The sequence below is a fragment of the Squalius cephalus genome (assembly GCF_949319135.1).
Source record: "Squalius cephalus genome assembly, chromosome: 4".
NCBI classification, from domain to species: domain Eukaryota; kingdom Metazoa; phylum Chordata; class Actinopteri; order Cypriniformes; family Leuciscidae; genus Squalius; species Squalius cephalus.
The window spans coordinates 25,881,364-25,895,531 of record NC_137125.1 but is presented as its reverse complement, the minus strand read 5'-3'; the positions used below and the strand labels follow the sequence as shown (position 1 = coordinate 25,895,531).

Genomic DNA, 14,168 nt, shown 5'->3' with positions numbered 1-14,168 from the left:
ATTATTAAACAGCAAGCACAAACTATGCAGTGTCCGAATTCACTCACTCATTTTCATTCGTTTCATTTCATTCAAGCTTTTTGTCCTTGCAGACTCTCACAATGCATATACTTGGGATTTTTTCATTTATGAAGGAAAATAAAAATGAGCTGTCCAGTAATGCACCTCGGGGTGCACCAGATGGATTTGGGACTTCTCCTTGTGGAATGGAAAGACGAGAGAAGACTAAATGAGAGAAGTGTTGCTGTGCAATGGAGATGAGACTGTCAAGAAGAGGGTGAAAATGGCAGAGGGTCAATGGACCAAAATGACCGTCGGACTAACAAGTGAGGAAAATTTATTTAGTGGTGTTGGGGAAGAATTGTGCAAAGGTGTTCATAGTTTATGTATTGACTTTTATGTTTGCTCTCCATATAGGAACATGGGAGGAGTGTCTGATGCCCTCACTGGATACTATTCTGTACTCCGCAAACCAGGTTCCAGAAAGTGGTACCGCTCACTTTTTTATGACTTTGTGGATAATGCGGTGGTAAATTCCAAAACAAAAAGGGGGTGAAAAATCAAAGGAATTCTGGGAAGCTCTAGTCCGGGAGCAGTCAGCAGGACATGTAGGACACACACCAAAGTACATCACATCTTCCAGTACTTTTGGAAGAAGAAGCAGAATGTGCCATCAGAAAACACCCATGATCTGCTGTGTGTGTGACGCGCCTTTCTGCTAAAGCGAGACTGTTTCAATTGCTGGCACGATGGTGAACATTTATAGTGCTTGGCACTAAAAAGTGGTAAATAGATGTAAATAGCTGAATACTTTTGTCTGAAGAGTTTGTCATTCCTATTCTTATAACAGTTGGAATCATGTCTTATGTTATACCTAGTATATAATGTTTTAAATTATATTCTGAGTACAATGTTTTGAATAAAAAAAATATAAAAAATCTCAAAGAGTGTTGTGATGTGAGGTCAAGTGGGGAATAAATGTGTGCTTAACCACTTAAGATTTAATATAATAGTTTGATATAATGCAACTTTTATTCTCGGCCCACGGACCTCAATCAAGTTGTAAAAGGTTTGTGCACTTCTGCTCTAAGGGCTTAATTTCGAGAAAAACTAAATGGCAAACACAAAATGCTATTGAGGTACATATTATCACTGTATATATCCAATGTTAGATATTTATAATCCGCATATTAGTTTTAATTTTCTCGAAAGTGTTTTTCTTCATATCACATTATTCATGAAATTTGTTTATTCACATTTATTTTCACTACAGAGATAAGTTTTAATTTGATTTGATGTATGATTTATATTGAGTATGATATATATATATATTGCTCTTAGGGAACAGAAGATGCACATTATGGAAGGTACACACACTGGAACGTGAACAAAAATTAGCATAGACAAATTAACCATCACTAAATCTATCTGTATTAAATAATACAAAGTTTGTGAAGTAGTGTTTGTGGAGTACTGTCAGCAGTGTTTTTCTTGGTCATTTGGCTCTGTTTTCTACAGAAAGTGTTTGTGAAAAGTTCTGTCCTGAGTGTTTACTCTTTATTATACATCAATAAATAAATAATATATACAATTTCAGATATGCTTATTTCTGATATGGTCATTTATTTTTGGATAGTTTTCAGCACCTTGCCTAGAAGATCTACAGAAGACTCTCCCTTAATATTCCTGTGATTCCTGTAAGGAGGTCAATTAAAATGTGATTTTTTTTTTTTTTTTTTTTTTTATTTCTTTGAGAAAACTGAAGTTTTCTGTGGTTCAGCAGGTGAAAATTTTGTCTGTGTGTCATTAGTAAACGATTTGAATCACCCTACATAGGCAGCAACGTACACAACTGACCCTTGATCAAAAATATATGAAATACTCAATATTAATTTGAATAAACCTTTTTATCAATACGTTTTGGTATCGACAGAATTACATTTATACATGGTATTTTGATAGCCTCTTTAATTAATCCTCTGATTTTTTTGAAGATCTTAATTTTTTTACATTTTATACCTATTTTCAGATGTTTTTAGACTCGAATGTCCACATTTTTAATATTAGAAAAAAAAAACGGGTGAAATCTCTGCTTTATAAACTCATACACTCTTTTTTTTAAATCACTATTTGCATTTTAATACTGTTATATCTGGTATAAATGTTTTCTGTAACCAAACATACAGTTTTGCCTTTTAGACAGAATCTCACTTTCATTAGTTCATATTTTCAGCACATCATTGGACACCTTTTGTTTATATATTTTTACTTCACAAAATGTTTTACTAAACTTGCAATTCCATTGAAATCAATTTTTATTATATATATATATATATATCATTTATATGTACATTGCTGTGCTCTTTTGTTATTTTATTCACAGTAGCATGTGAACAGGACTTTTATTTTGGTCTGATGGTGTGACGTCATAAGGCGGCGCTGCGCGCCTGCATCTGTTGTTATTTGGCTGAAGAATGGTTTGTGGTTTTAAGCATTTAAGTAGTTTAAATCAATGCAAACGGGTTAATCAAGTTTATAATTTTTACATGTGATTGTTTGACATGTGAACTTTTACAAACCAACTGCAAACATTTGAATTAAAGTGTAATCTTTAAATCATTAAATACCAAATGTAAAGCATAAATGCATAAATACGAACCTACTATAAAAAAAATTGTGTTCTTTCATTAATTTTCAGAGCTAATTTTGAGGGGTTTTTTTTGTTTTGTTTTTATAATCAGGTCATTTAAGACCATTAGCTATCAATCTGACTCCCTTACTAGTGCGCTTGACTAACTAGAGCTGATTGAGACGCACACAGAGATTTAGTTTATAATTAATATTTCTTTCTGTTTTATTCTCATCTTTATCATGACAGCGCAAACACACAGATAGAAACTCCTGGTGAAGCGACTGAGATCTATGTGACACATTATAAAGATGTCGCTTATTAAAGAGGAGAGTGAAGAAATTAAGATTGAAGAAACATTCAGAGTGAAACAAGAAGAAACTGAGGAACAAAAAGGTTGGTTTCATTCTCAAAGCTGAATCCAGCTCTACAGAAATGATTATTTTTATTATAATTATGCTAACACAAATTGTGACACTATATACATGTGATAAATACAATATAAATAGGAACTAAAAAAAGGAACAAAAAAACAGCCAACATAAATCAATTCTGATAGCCTAACTCCTGTATGTGTATTTGTGAGTGAGTGTGTGAATGTATCTAGGTGTGGGAGTGGAAGAATATAAATCAGAGAGTAGCTATAAGTGCCAATAGTAAAAGCATAACAACATGAAAATGACAATAATACAAAAAATAAGATATCGCTAGACAAGTATCAGTAACAGATATAACAATAGTAAGAATCCATAAATAACAACAATAAACAAATTTCATCAAGATGAAGGGGGAGGGGATGGGTATCGTTAAAAAAAAATCGATTTTTTCGACTCGAAAAATAAATCAACTTTTTGATGATATTCTAATTTTATGACCAGCACCTGTACATGCCTCGTGCTCAAGCGCACGCATAAAGTCTGCCGCAAAGAAGCACTGGTAAAAGTAGCCTTATGATTATGAATGTGTCTGGGAAAAAATAGCAAGGATACATTTTAATTGTTTCTTAACCCTCTGGGGACTAAGCCCTTTTTGGTCCGTTTTCTCTTATTTTTACATTTGGGCTTATAAACCATATGCAATGAAGATGGAACACCATGTGTTTGGTATCTATGGATCCAGAAGACCCTAAGCTAACAAAAGAATGCATGTAATGTGTTTATAAAGAAAGTATGAGTAAAAAATGTACAATAAACTAGAGAATTTCAAAAACTAAAATTTTATTTTAGTAATTTATTACTGAAAATCACACCTCACACAACAATAGTGAACAGTTTTTGAACAAAAATATATTTTTCAAACCCTTTGCTTGACAGACATTTGTAATTGTTCAATCAAAAGTGTAAAGAACAATGAAATAATGAACTTTATATACAAACAGTCTCAGGTGTTTTTTCAAAAAGCTGTCAGCTTCGGATTTCTCCTCGTCACTTTCTAGTAATTGTTCCAGAGCTTGTTCTGAGGTAAATCTTTTACTCCTTGCCATCATAAAAGTCCTAAAACAATCAAATAATAATGCTATAATTGCTAATATACTATATATATATATATATATATATATATATATAAATTATAATCGTTCTGTCTCTCTCTCGTATAAATCTCTGAGTGTAGCTCCGCTCCGTTTGCTCTCTGTCTCCTTCTCCACTCGACGCTGTTTGCGTCATATCACTTACTATAGTACCACCCCTTGCAAGGCTACAGAGTCCTCTGATTAGCTAGAATACGTCATGGTAACCTTCCTCTGATTGGGTAAGAAAAATATTCCTCCCAGCGGCAATTTTTCCATTGGTCTTTGTGCGTGGAATATTCCTAACAACATCGATTTCATTGGCCTTATACGCAGTGGTATTACGCAACAAGGAAGTGTGTATACCATATACCACTGTTTTCAGCGGAGTCTGAGGAAGACGGCAAAAAAGACCGCATCTCATTATCATTAATAGTTTTTAAGATAATTACACATTTGTAAAAGTATGCCATTTTGGGCGGTAACGCCCAATCCGTCCCCAGAGGGTTAATAAACTAGTCAGTGTTGACTAAGATGAAGTTGACGTTGCTGACTTGTCCATCTCCGCAGTATAGCAAATGCACCTTTAATTTGGATTACATAATCAGAGCGTATTTGTTTTAGATTCAAATTGTTTCGTTTAAAAGTAGACATTTCAAGCTTTCTATATGCCTATTTCTCATGTCTGTGAGGCAAGTAGCCTCAGTAGCCTCGCTGAGTTTCGGTTCATTTATGTGATGTGCAGTTCTTCTTGCAGTCGAAGACTTTCTGCTCTTAAGTTTATTCCGTGCGCTGTCAAGTGCTTCATCAGATTTGTTGTGTAGCCGGTCTTGGCAGCAATTATCTTGTCGCAAATATTACATTGCGTGCTGTTGGCATCGAACCTGGTGAAATCACAGTTCACCAGGTTCCAAACCAATTTGACCTCTGACCTATAATGCTGCCTGAATCATAATCATACACTGTTTGTTCGTTGGCCAGAGCAGAACTGGCCCCCGACTGAGCCTGGGTTCTCCCAAGGTTTTTTTTTCCATTCTGCCACCTGATGGAGTTTTGGTTCCTTGCCACTGTCGCCTTTTTTCCTCCTTTGTTGCCATTGGCTTGGCTTGCTTATTATTTAATTTAATATTCAACAATAATATTGATCTGCCTGCATTGACACTATTATGCAAGAACTGAACTGAGCTGGACTATGACATCACGGTTTACTCCAGAGCGGTTATATATAAATGAACTAAATTAATAACTTTTTTAAAACAAAAATGAAACATCACTGAACTTACTTAAGCTGGACTGTGATGCTATTTTCTTCTGAAAACAAACTTTTTTGCATTATTTTCCTGTTATCTCTGTAAAGCTGCTTTGAAACAATCTGTATTGTAAAAAGCGCTATATAAATAAATGTGACTTGACTTGACTAATGAAAGTGCGTATCTCTAGCACAAATTTTATTTCTCGTACCATTTATACACAAAGAATAGTTTACACTTTATGGTGTGTAATACGCACGCACTCCACATCCCTAATCCTACCCAAGGGATTTAGTGCGTATCATTTGCACGCAAAAACTATTTTTGGCGTATAAAGGGCACGAGAAATAAAATTAGTGCTATAGATACGCACTTTCATGAGATCGTGTTGCCCGATAATATTTAGTAGGCTTGAGACCTATAACCTCCCGCAGCCACTCATGTCCATCGGCGTCATCATAACCTTCACTTTTTTTTCTGATTTGAGTGATTCAACTGTATCATGCTAGCTAAATGTGTTTAACGTGTGAATCCTTACTAAAAATGCACTTCTATAATGGGCCGTCGCCATGAATTGTACTCGTGATGGAGTGGTAGTGGAGCGCTCTCGGAGCGAGGGAAAACCACGACGCTCCGACTTTTAAAAAATCCGCTAACGTTACGCACTCCATTCAAAATCACACCACTCCACTCCTCGCTCTGCTCCCACTCCACTCCGCTCACATACTCTGGTGTACACATTTCAGCTTATAAATGGTGTTTTGTGTCGTACGTGTTTGTTGCACATTTTGATGCCTTGATGACAGGGGTAGGGGGCTCCCACTCACAGTCATGATGGATGATAGCATTCCATCCAGAGCCAAACTTTTCCTAGTTTTGGTTTTGTTCAAACCAACCATGGAGAACACTCTGCATCTGCATTCGATTGGGGAAGAACTAAAACCAGTTTGGCAATCTTAGCCTTCCAAATCTGCTCAAACTGGTTACCAAAAATAAAAATAAAAAAAATTACCAAGGAGGGCCAATTACTCTCTTAATTTTTTTATTCGCATTCATCAAGTTAAACTTCTCCACCGTCTCTGTCACCTCCTCTGATCTGGCAACCTTTTTATGGGGCTGACCCTTTGGTGCCCAGAATGAAATAACACTCTTTTGCTGTTTCCCTGACATCTTTGAAACAGACAAATGCAATGATTAATGTATGGATATAAGGATATAAAACAGGATATAAAACATTACTGAAATGATAGCCAGAACGCTCTGCTTTAAGAGATGTAGTCTTAAAATAGCTGAAATGAGTCGTAATACAGTAGAATTTGAAATAAAATAATGAAATACATCTCTAATTCTTTCCTTAGTTTCAGGTAGCTAAAGCTAACCTAAAGCTTCTGGTTGCAAAGCAGTTGGAGAGTTTTTGACTGCATCAAACATAATTTAGCACAAATTTGGCAATATTCCTCAACATCAGCTCTCACTGTCTTTCATCACAGGCGACATTTCGTCCAGGAATCGTAAAATCAAAATGCTAAAAAAATGAAGGGGTTACCTACCGCAAACCGCATTCATCAGATCTTGCTCTTCCAACTGTGTGTTGCTGCCAAGTAACGAACACGTAATTTACGCGGAAACAAATTCTAATTTCTGATTGGCTGGTAGGTGGAATTTAATTTGTTCAGCATAAGAAATACAAGGTATGTGAACTGGTTGAAATGCGTGTGTCTCATGGTGAATGAGTGAGACTAGAGAGCCCTGGTAATTATTAAATTATAATGTTGCCTCTAATCCACCTGTGACCACAGCATAAGTTAGTACCCAGCTTATTTCATGCCATTACAAGGCGCCAGGGACAGATGCCGCAGGGGACACAGGGCCCCAAGGGCCACCACCTTCATAATGAATGATATTTTTGAAGAATGTCCTAACGAGAGACTGTTTTCACATAAAGCACCTCAAGTGCAATTTTCCCTTAAGATTTTGGGACACTTCAATCTTAAAGGTGTTGCAAAAAACCCTAACCTTAACCTTAACCTTAAAAACCAGTTAAAACTGATGGTTTTTCAACAGAAATTTTTATTTTAAAACTTAAGTATTGGTAACTCAGTTTTCAGCCAATTCCAGGCCTGTTTGCCTTACATTTCTCAAGGAATTTGTCCTCAAAATTTTAAGTTGTTAATACTAAGACAGACAACAGATTGTTAGCACAACACTAGGACATTTATTTGTTCCATATTCAAGTCATTACTTACAGCATGCCATCAAATCAGACATCCCAACCTGCAAATGGTCATTTCAGGGAGGTACCCCCTGCCCCCCCCCCCCCCCCCCCCCAACCCCATCCCAAAAGGGTATGACATTTCACCACAGAGTTGTTGTCGTAAAATATCTAAAAGCATAATACACCATTTCTATAGGCTATAGGCCTATGCAATTATTTGTTAATAATGGTACAATATGTAGATTACTTTTACTATTTATATAAACTGCTTATACACTATTTATGTAAACTGCTTTTATATATATTCCATTGCAGCTTTAAACAGGTCTAAGGAGTTTGTTGTTTTCATGTAGCCTGGCAAATAGCCGGCCTGAATAATATGCACATGGATGAAATGAAACTTGTTGAATTCATCTCAACATGTCTTTTACAATCATTTAACCCGCCATGGGCAATGCTGAAGTCACTGTTACAAACTGTACGTGCAAGACTATCATTATGTTTTACTCCTATAAGACAGGGGTCCACTTTCGTGTAGTCTGGCGTAAAATGTGTCTTATACTTTCATTTTTTGGGGGACTCTCCCTCTGCCATGGCGCTCCTGTGTCTAGATCATAGATACACTGAACCAGTTCGGGAGAAGAGATAAAAGCCCGCCCACACTGACAATTCATTGGTTGATTTACCGAAACAGGCCAATAAGATGCTCTCTATCTTACATGCACACTAGCACACACACGCAAGGTCTCTCGCTCCCTCTCCCTCTCCGCTGTACACGCGCTACATGGTTTTTGGAGCACAGTCTCTGTCTCCCATGCGCGCTCTTGCTCGCTCGCTCTAGATTCCGGGAGATTTTAACTTATTTGCGGGCATCAGGGAGCCGCTATCAATATGCGGGAGACTCCCGGAACTTCCGGGAGACTTGGGATGTCTGTCAAATCAACAACCAAGTAAAACTGCACATACTGCACTCAAGAAATAAAAAATACCCTTTTTCACAAAGTGGTGAAATGCAGAATTGAAGATCACAAATCAACCACTTAAAGGAGAACTCCGGTCTGGCTTAATGTTAAAGGAGAACTCCGGTCAATTTTAACATTGAGCTCATTTTTTTGTAAATTTGGAGTGCTGTCAATACAGAGAACAACGACAAAAATCGGTGTTGCCTACACCGTGTTATCCTCTTTTTAAAATTTGCACCCTGTTGACTTCAATGGGGCAATATTTAAACCTGCTTTTAGCCTCTTAACATCCTTGATGTGTCATTACAAGTGCACAGGTCATGTGAGTGATTCCTTCAGAGTGAACACGAGTGAATCTGACTGCAGTAGATGTGAAAGAAATGGATAAAAATTATGTTATTTAAACCAGCGCAAATACCTGTATTTTCATCCTGTTTTCGGTTGAAGTCCAAAGTAGTCGATTGTCGAGTTCACGCGTGTTCACTCTGAAGGAATCACTCACATGACCTGTGCACTTGTAATGACACATCAAGGATGTTAAGAGGCTAAAAGCAGGTTTAAATATTGCCCCATTGAAGTCAACAGGGTGCAAAATTTAAAAAGAGGATAACACGGTGTAGGCAACACCGATTTTTGTCGTTGTTCTCTGTATTGACAGCACTCCAAATTTACAAAAAAATGAGCTCAATGTTAAAATTGACCGGAGTTCTCCTTTAACATTAAGCCAGATTTCCAACAGGAAACAAAACACATCCTTCAGGGTTTTTTGTTGTTGTTGTTGTTGTTGTACTGAACAAGTTTCCTAGTTCTCTTGAAAATTGATGAACCAGTCACTTAACATTAGGCAAACTGCCATCCAACAGGAAGCAAAATATTCTTCAGTAATGATTTACCATTTTCATAACTCAGTAATGGTTACTGCATCAGACGATTTTTCAGGGATTGTATTTTCGTTTGAGAGTCTGAGTGACAAAATTACCCTATGAATGAAATCAAGGGTGTTCTTCAGTAATGGAGGATACTCTAAATTCAGAGCACAAATGAGTCCAAAGAGCAGGCACATGGCTTGGGGAAGATTCTCCAGGTCACCCACTACAATTGTACCTTCAAAAATGATTGCATTTCTCTTTGTTCATCTGGCTGTTGATTTCATAACTCAGTTACAGCAGCCAAACTAAAGCAAACACTGATCAACATAATGGTGACTTAGATTTTTGATTTTCGATCTCCTTTAGTGATTCTACTTGTTAACATCAGGTGTCTTCAATAATGGTAAATTATCCCTCAGTTAATCACATATTTATCTCATTAACTTTAACACTGCTTCAGTGTTCATTTAACACTCATATTTTAACACTTTAACATTCTTGAGAGTGGAGCCAAATAAACTCCCTGGAGAGTCTAACACTGGAGTTTTTGCTGTGCATGGTTTTCTTTTTCTGGTTTACCTCTGATTTCTTCTCTGCTTATCAGTGAGATCTCCCTCTTCTATGTTTAAATGTCATCTCAAGTAGTGATCGCTTCATCAGCTCCCACAGAAGTGCTGTTTCTCCTTTTCTCTACCTTTACCTTTAACTCTCTCCATTGCCACAACAGCATATTTTGTCAGAGCCCACATTCTCCCCTCTGGCCAATGTTTATACACTGTCACACTCACAGCCAAATTTGTTTGCCATAATTTATCAAGACTGGATGGGCAGGTGAACTCGTGACACTGGTGGTAACTTGTATTTGTCTTTTCACCTTAGACTTCATGCCGCTGAAAGAGGAGAGCCAAGAACTCAATGAAGTAGAAGAGAAAAATAAATATGAGAAACATCATGATTTCATGTCTGGAGAAAAATCCACACTGGCTGAAAAGATGACCTCACGAAAAAGAGCTCTGAAGATCAAATCTAATCCATCACAAATACAAAACCTTGAGGTCCTCAAGAGAGTACACACCGAAGAGAAGCCTTTCACCTGCAAACTGTGTGGGAAGAGCTTTACACGAAAAGAAAGTCTTAAGAATCACATGAGAATTCATACTGGAGAAAAGCCGTTTGTTTGTGATCAGTGTGGAAAGAGTTTCAGATGTAAAGAAAAGCTTAATTACCACATGAGGATTCACTCAAAAGAGAACTGTTTTATTTGTCATCAATGTGGAAAGAGTTTCACAAACAGGAAACACCTTAAGAATCATGTAAAGACTCACACCGAAAAGCCTTTCATGTGCCACCAGTGTGGAAACAGTTTTAGATTCAGTAAAAACCTTAAGACTCACATGAGAATTCACACTGGAGAGAGGCCTTTCACGTGCCATCATTGTGGAAAGAGTTTCTGTCATAAAGTTAGCCTCAAAAATCACATTAACATTCACACTGGAGAGAAGCCATTCACATGTGACCAGTGTGGAAAATGTTTTGCGTACAGAGCAACCCTTAATGCCCACTTGAGAGGTCACACTGGAGAGAATCCTTTCACCTGCAAACTGTGTGGGAAAAGCTTCTCACTAAATGGAAATTTGAAGACTCACATGAGAATTCACACTGGAGAGAAGCCATTCATATGTGTTCAGTGTGGAATTAGTTTTAGACGTAAAGAAACCCTTTATACCCACATGAGAATTCACACTGGAGAGAGCTCTTATATCTGTAAACTGTGTGGGAAGAGCTTCTCACGAAAAGGAAATCTGAAGACTCACATGAGAAGTCACTCTGGAGAAAAGCCTTTCAAATGCGATCAGTGTGGAAAGAGTTTCGGACGTAAAGAAACACTTATTTACCACATGAAGATTCACTCAAAAGAGAACAGTTTTATATGTCAACAGTGTGGAAGGAGTTTCACAGACAGCAGTCACCTTAAGAGACATGTAATAACTCACACTGGTGAAAAGCCTTTCATGTGCCAACACTGTGGAAAGACTTGCATAAACAAATCAAACCTTGATGTTCACATTAGAATTCACTCTGGAGAGAAACCTTTCACCTGCCCTCAGTGTGGAAAGAGTTTCACGCTGAAAGGAAACCTTCAGACTCACTTGAGAGTTCACTCTGGAGAGAGGCCTTACAAGTGTCTTCAGTGTGAAAAGAGTTTCAGATTTAAAGGAAACCTTAACAATCACATGAGGCTCCACATGTCTTCAGTGTGAGAAGAGTTCCACATATCCACAGAGACCTGAAACATCATTTAAAAAGCCACCATGGAAAGAAACTGCAGAGTTCAGTATGTGGCAAGTGGTTTAAGAAATAAAGCAATTTTAAAAGAATTCACCTGCACATTCAATCTGGGGAAAAAAAAAATATTATATTGTCTTCACACTTAGAGATGAAGTCATGCAGATGTTAAGAGAGACCCTATTTGTGTTCTGAAAAGTGTTTTAAATGGCATGGCCATTTAAAATGGCACCAGAAAATATGTATCTGTGCAAAATTTATTTCATTTGTATAAAGAAAAAAGTGAAAAGGTTTTTCTTTTCCAATGAAGCTTAGTTTTCCATGGGAATTGGAATTGCTAGCAGATATGCACCTTAAGGCACTCTTGCATAGTGTTGGCAGTGTAATGAAGGTCATAGGATCTCATTCAATAAGAATGCGTATGCACAAATTTGTATGTGAAATCTACGCACAAACATTTTCACGAACAAACCATGATTAATCAATAACTTTCGTTCCAAAAATGTATTCTAAATTTACAAAAAAAATTATGAACAACTGAAACCACTTGTACGCAAAAATCTCATACTCTAATAAACATGTTAAGTTAAAATTTTAAACATAGATGTAGATTTTATATATTCAAGTAAAAGAGTAAGAAAAGGTGTGCTCAAGCTGCGATATAGCTCTGCATAAAGACGCAGATAAACGTATGTACAGCTGGCCAGTCAGAGTTCTGTAATAGTGATGGGTCGGTCATGAACGATTTGTTAATTTTGAATATGACTCGGGAGAGAGTGATTAGTTAATTTTGTGTTGACTGTGCATGCACAACATCCTATAGGTTCTGTACTGGAAACATAAATGATTAGTTCTCTCTCGAGCCTTTGGGTTCGGGTCCAAGTCTTTCGTTCTTCCCGTCAGTCCCATAGAGGCTATGCTGTCTGTGCCGTAATGAGAAAGGATTAGTTCACCTCTCGAGTCTTTGAGTCTGATTCTTCTGAGTCTTTCGTTCTTTTTTTATGTGACATGATGTGACAGCGCTGGACACAGAAATTAGTTAAAGGAACCGTATGTAGGATTGTGGCCAAAACTGGTACTGCAATCACTTTAAAAATACTGTAGTGCGGTGTATCCCCTCCCCCTACCCCCTGACTCGAGGTTGCCAGATAAGCTGCAGGATTCAGCAGAAACGTAGGCTGCTTCAATGGTCATACAGGTCAACTTGCAGCATGTGTAACTAGTCCACGATATACTGTACGTGAAGAACGAATGACGAATCATTTTTTCTGAGGTAAAGTTAGGCTTCTGTCTCAATTACGTTTCAAATTGCCATAATGGGCGTGCTAATGTTGTTTTCCTCAGCGTCTCAGCATAATGACAGAGAAACGGGCTCCTAATGCATTGCTAATGTCAGCATACGTCCATGTGAGCTAATGTTACGTTACTTTGCACGAACATGCATAACTTTGTTCGACTGTCATGAATATATGAAATGTCCATTGACAACAAGTACAAGTTAGCCAAGCATAGATGAATCTTACCTGTCCAGGAGAAAATTAGCAACGTTGGTGTCTGTGTTCAAATTCTTCTCCGTTTTCAGCCGTCTCCATCTTTCAAAAGCATCTCCAATACAAATTCTGGTTTTATTTCGGACTTTGTCACGACGAATTTCTGAATTATAACGAGGTCTTTTTGATTTAGTAACGTTAGACATTTTTATCCGACTAGAGTTAGGGTAGGTTAGAGCAAAGCTGGCAACCCGGATCCCGAAACACTACTGACTTTGTGATTGGTAGATAGGTGGAGGGAGGCGCGTCAGGCCAAAACACAAAATGACAACATCAACATCAGTTGAGGGCTGCAAGTCCACTTTTTAAATGACAATATCCTAGCCATACTACTGTTGTCAGTGATATAAGTATTTGAAATGAACATGATTTCTTAATGTCTATTGACACATCAGGGCCATTTTATGATTAATTGAAATAGATTTCTTACATACAGCTCCTTTAATAATTCCCAAACCTTCTTACAAAGAAGTGCATAGTTTTTTTTTTTTAACAGTTACATGCTGTGTTTTTGGTCTCAAATTATAGCTTTTTTATTTCTTAAAATGTATAATTTTTTTTTTTTAATTTCTGTGGTTCTTTTCCATATGAATGTGGCACTAAAGAGTTGGTAATGCTTTAAAATGTATATATTATGAGGAAAATCACTTTGATAAAGATACGTATATATAGCCTAATAACAACATACAGTTACGTGACATAAACCCGAATGACTCGAGATGAACTAATCAATTCTGTATCCGGTACAGACTGCATAGCTTCAGCCAATGGGGCTGTCACGTGATGAACAAACGGCTTAGACCGGGAGGTGAGGTAAACTAACAGACTGCATAGCCTGAAGACCCAGATAAAATAATTAATCGTTTCTGTTTCTCATAATTTGGCCTTTTCCTTGCATTG

General features: G+C 37.2%; 1 protein-coding gene across 2 annotated transcripts; it reads left to right on the top strand.

Moving 5' to 3' along the window:
- The first annotated feature begins 2,409 nt into the window (after positions 1 to 2,409).
- On the top strand, positions 2,410 to 12,237 carry LOC307156952 (uncharacterized protein). 2 transcript variants are annotated; one of them, XM_079868683.1, is made up of 3 exons: positions 2,410 to 2,477; positions 2,879 to 3,025; positions 10,312 to 12,237. In XM_079868683.1, exons 2-3 carry the CDS (start codon positions 2,941 to 2,943, stop codon positions 11,691 to 11,693), a joined length of 1,467 nt encoding a protein of 488 aa, XP_079724809.1. In that variant the 5' UTR covers positions 2,410 to 2,477; positions 2,879 to 2,940; the 3' UTR covers positions 11,694 to 12,237. The 2 variants fall into 2 exon arrangements, with proteins under 2 accessions (XP_079724809.1, XP_079724808.1); XM_079868682.1 differs by having other exon boundaries at positions 2,428 to 2,481; positions 10,312 to 11,984.
- Positions 12,238 to 14,168: the final 1,931 nt, after the last annotated feature.

Excerpts from the sequence above, each read along its gene's own strand:
- LOC307156952 (XM_079868683.1), top strand. The coding sequence starts at position 2,941 with ATGTCGCTTATTAAAGAGGAGAGTGAAGAAATTAAGATTGAAGAAACA. Across the intron at positions 3,026-10,311 it reads AGAAACTGAGGAACAAAAAG|ACTTCATGCCGCTGAAAGAG; the intron begins GTTGGTTTCATT and ends TTTTCACCTTAG.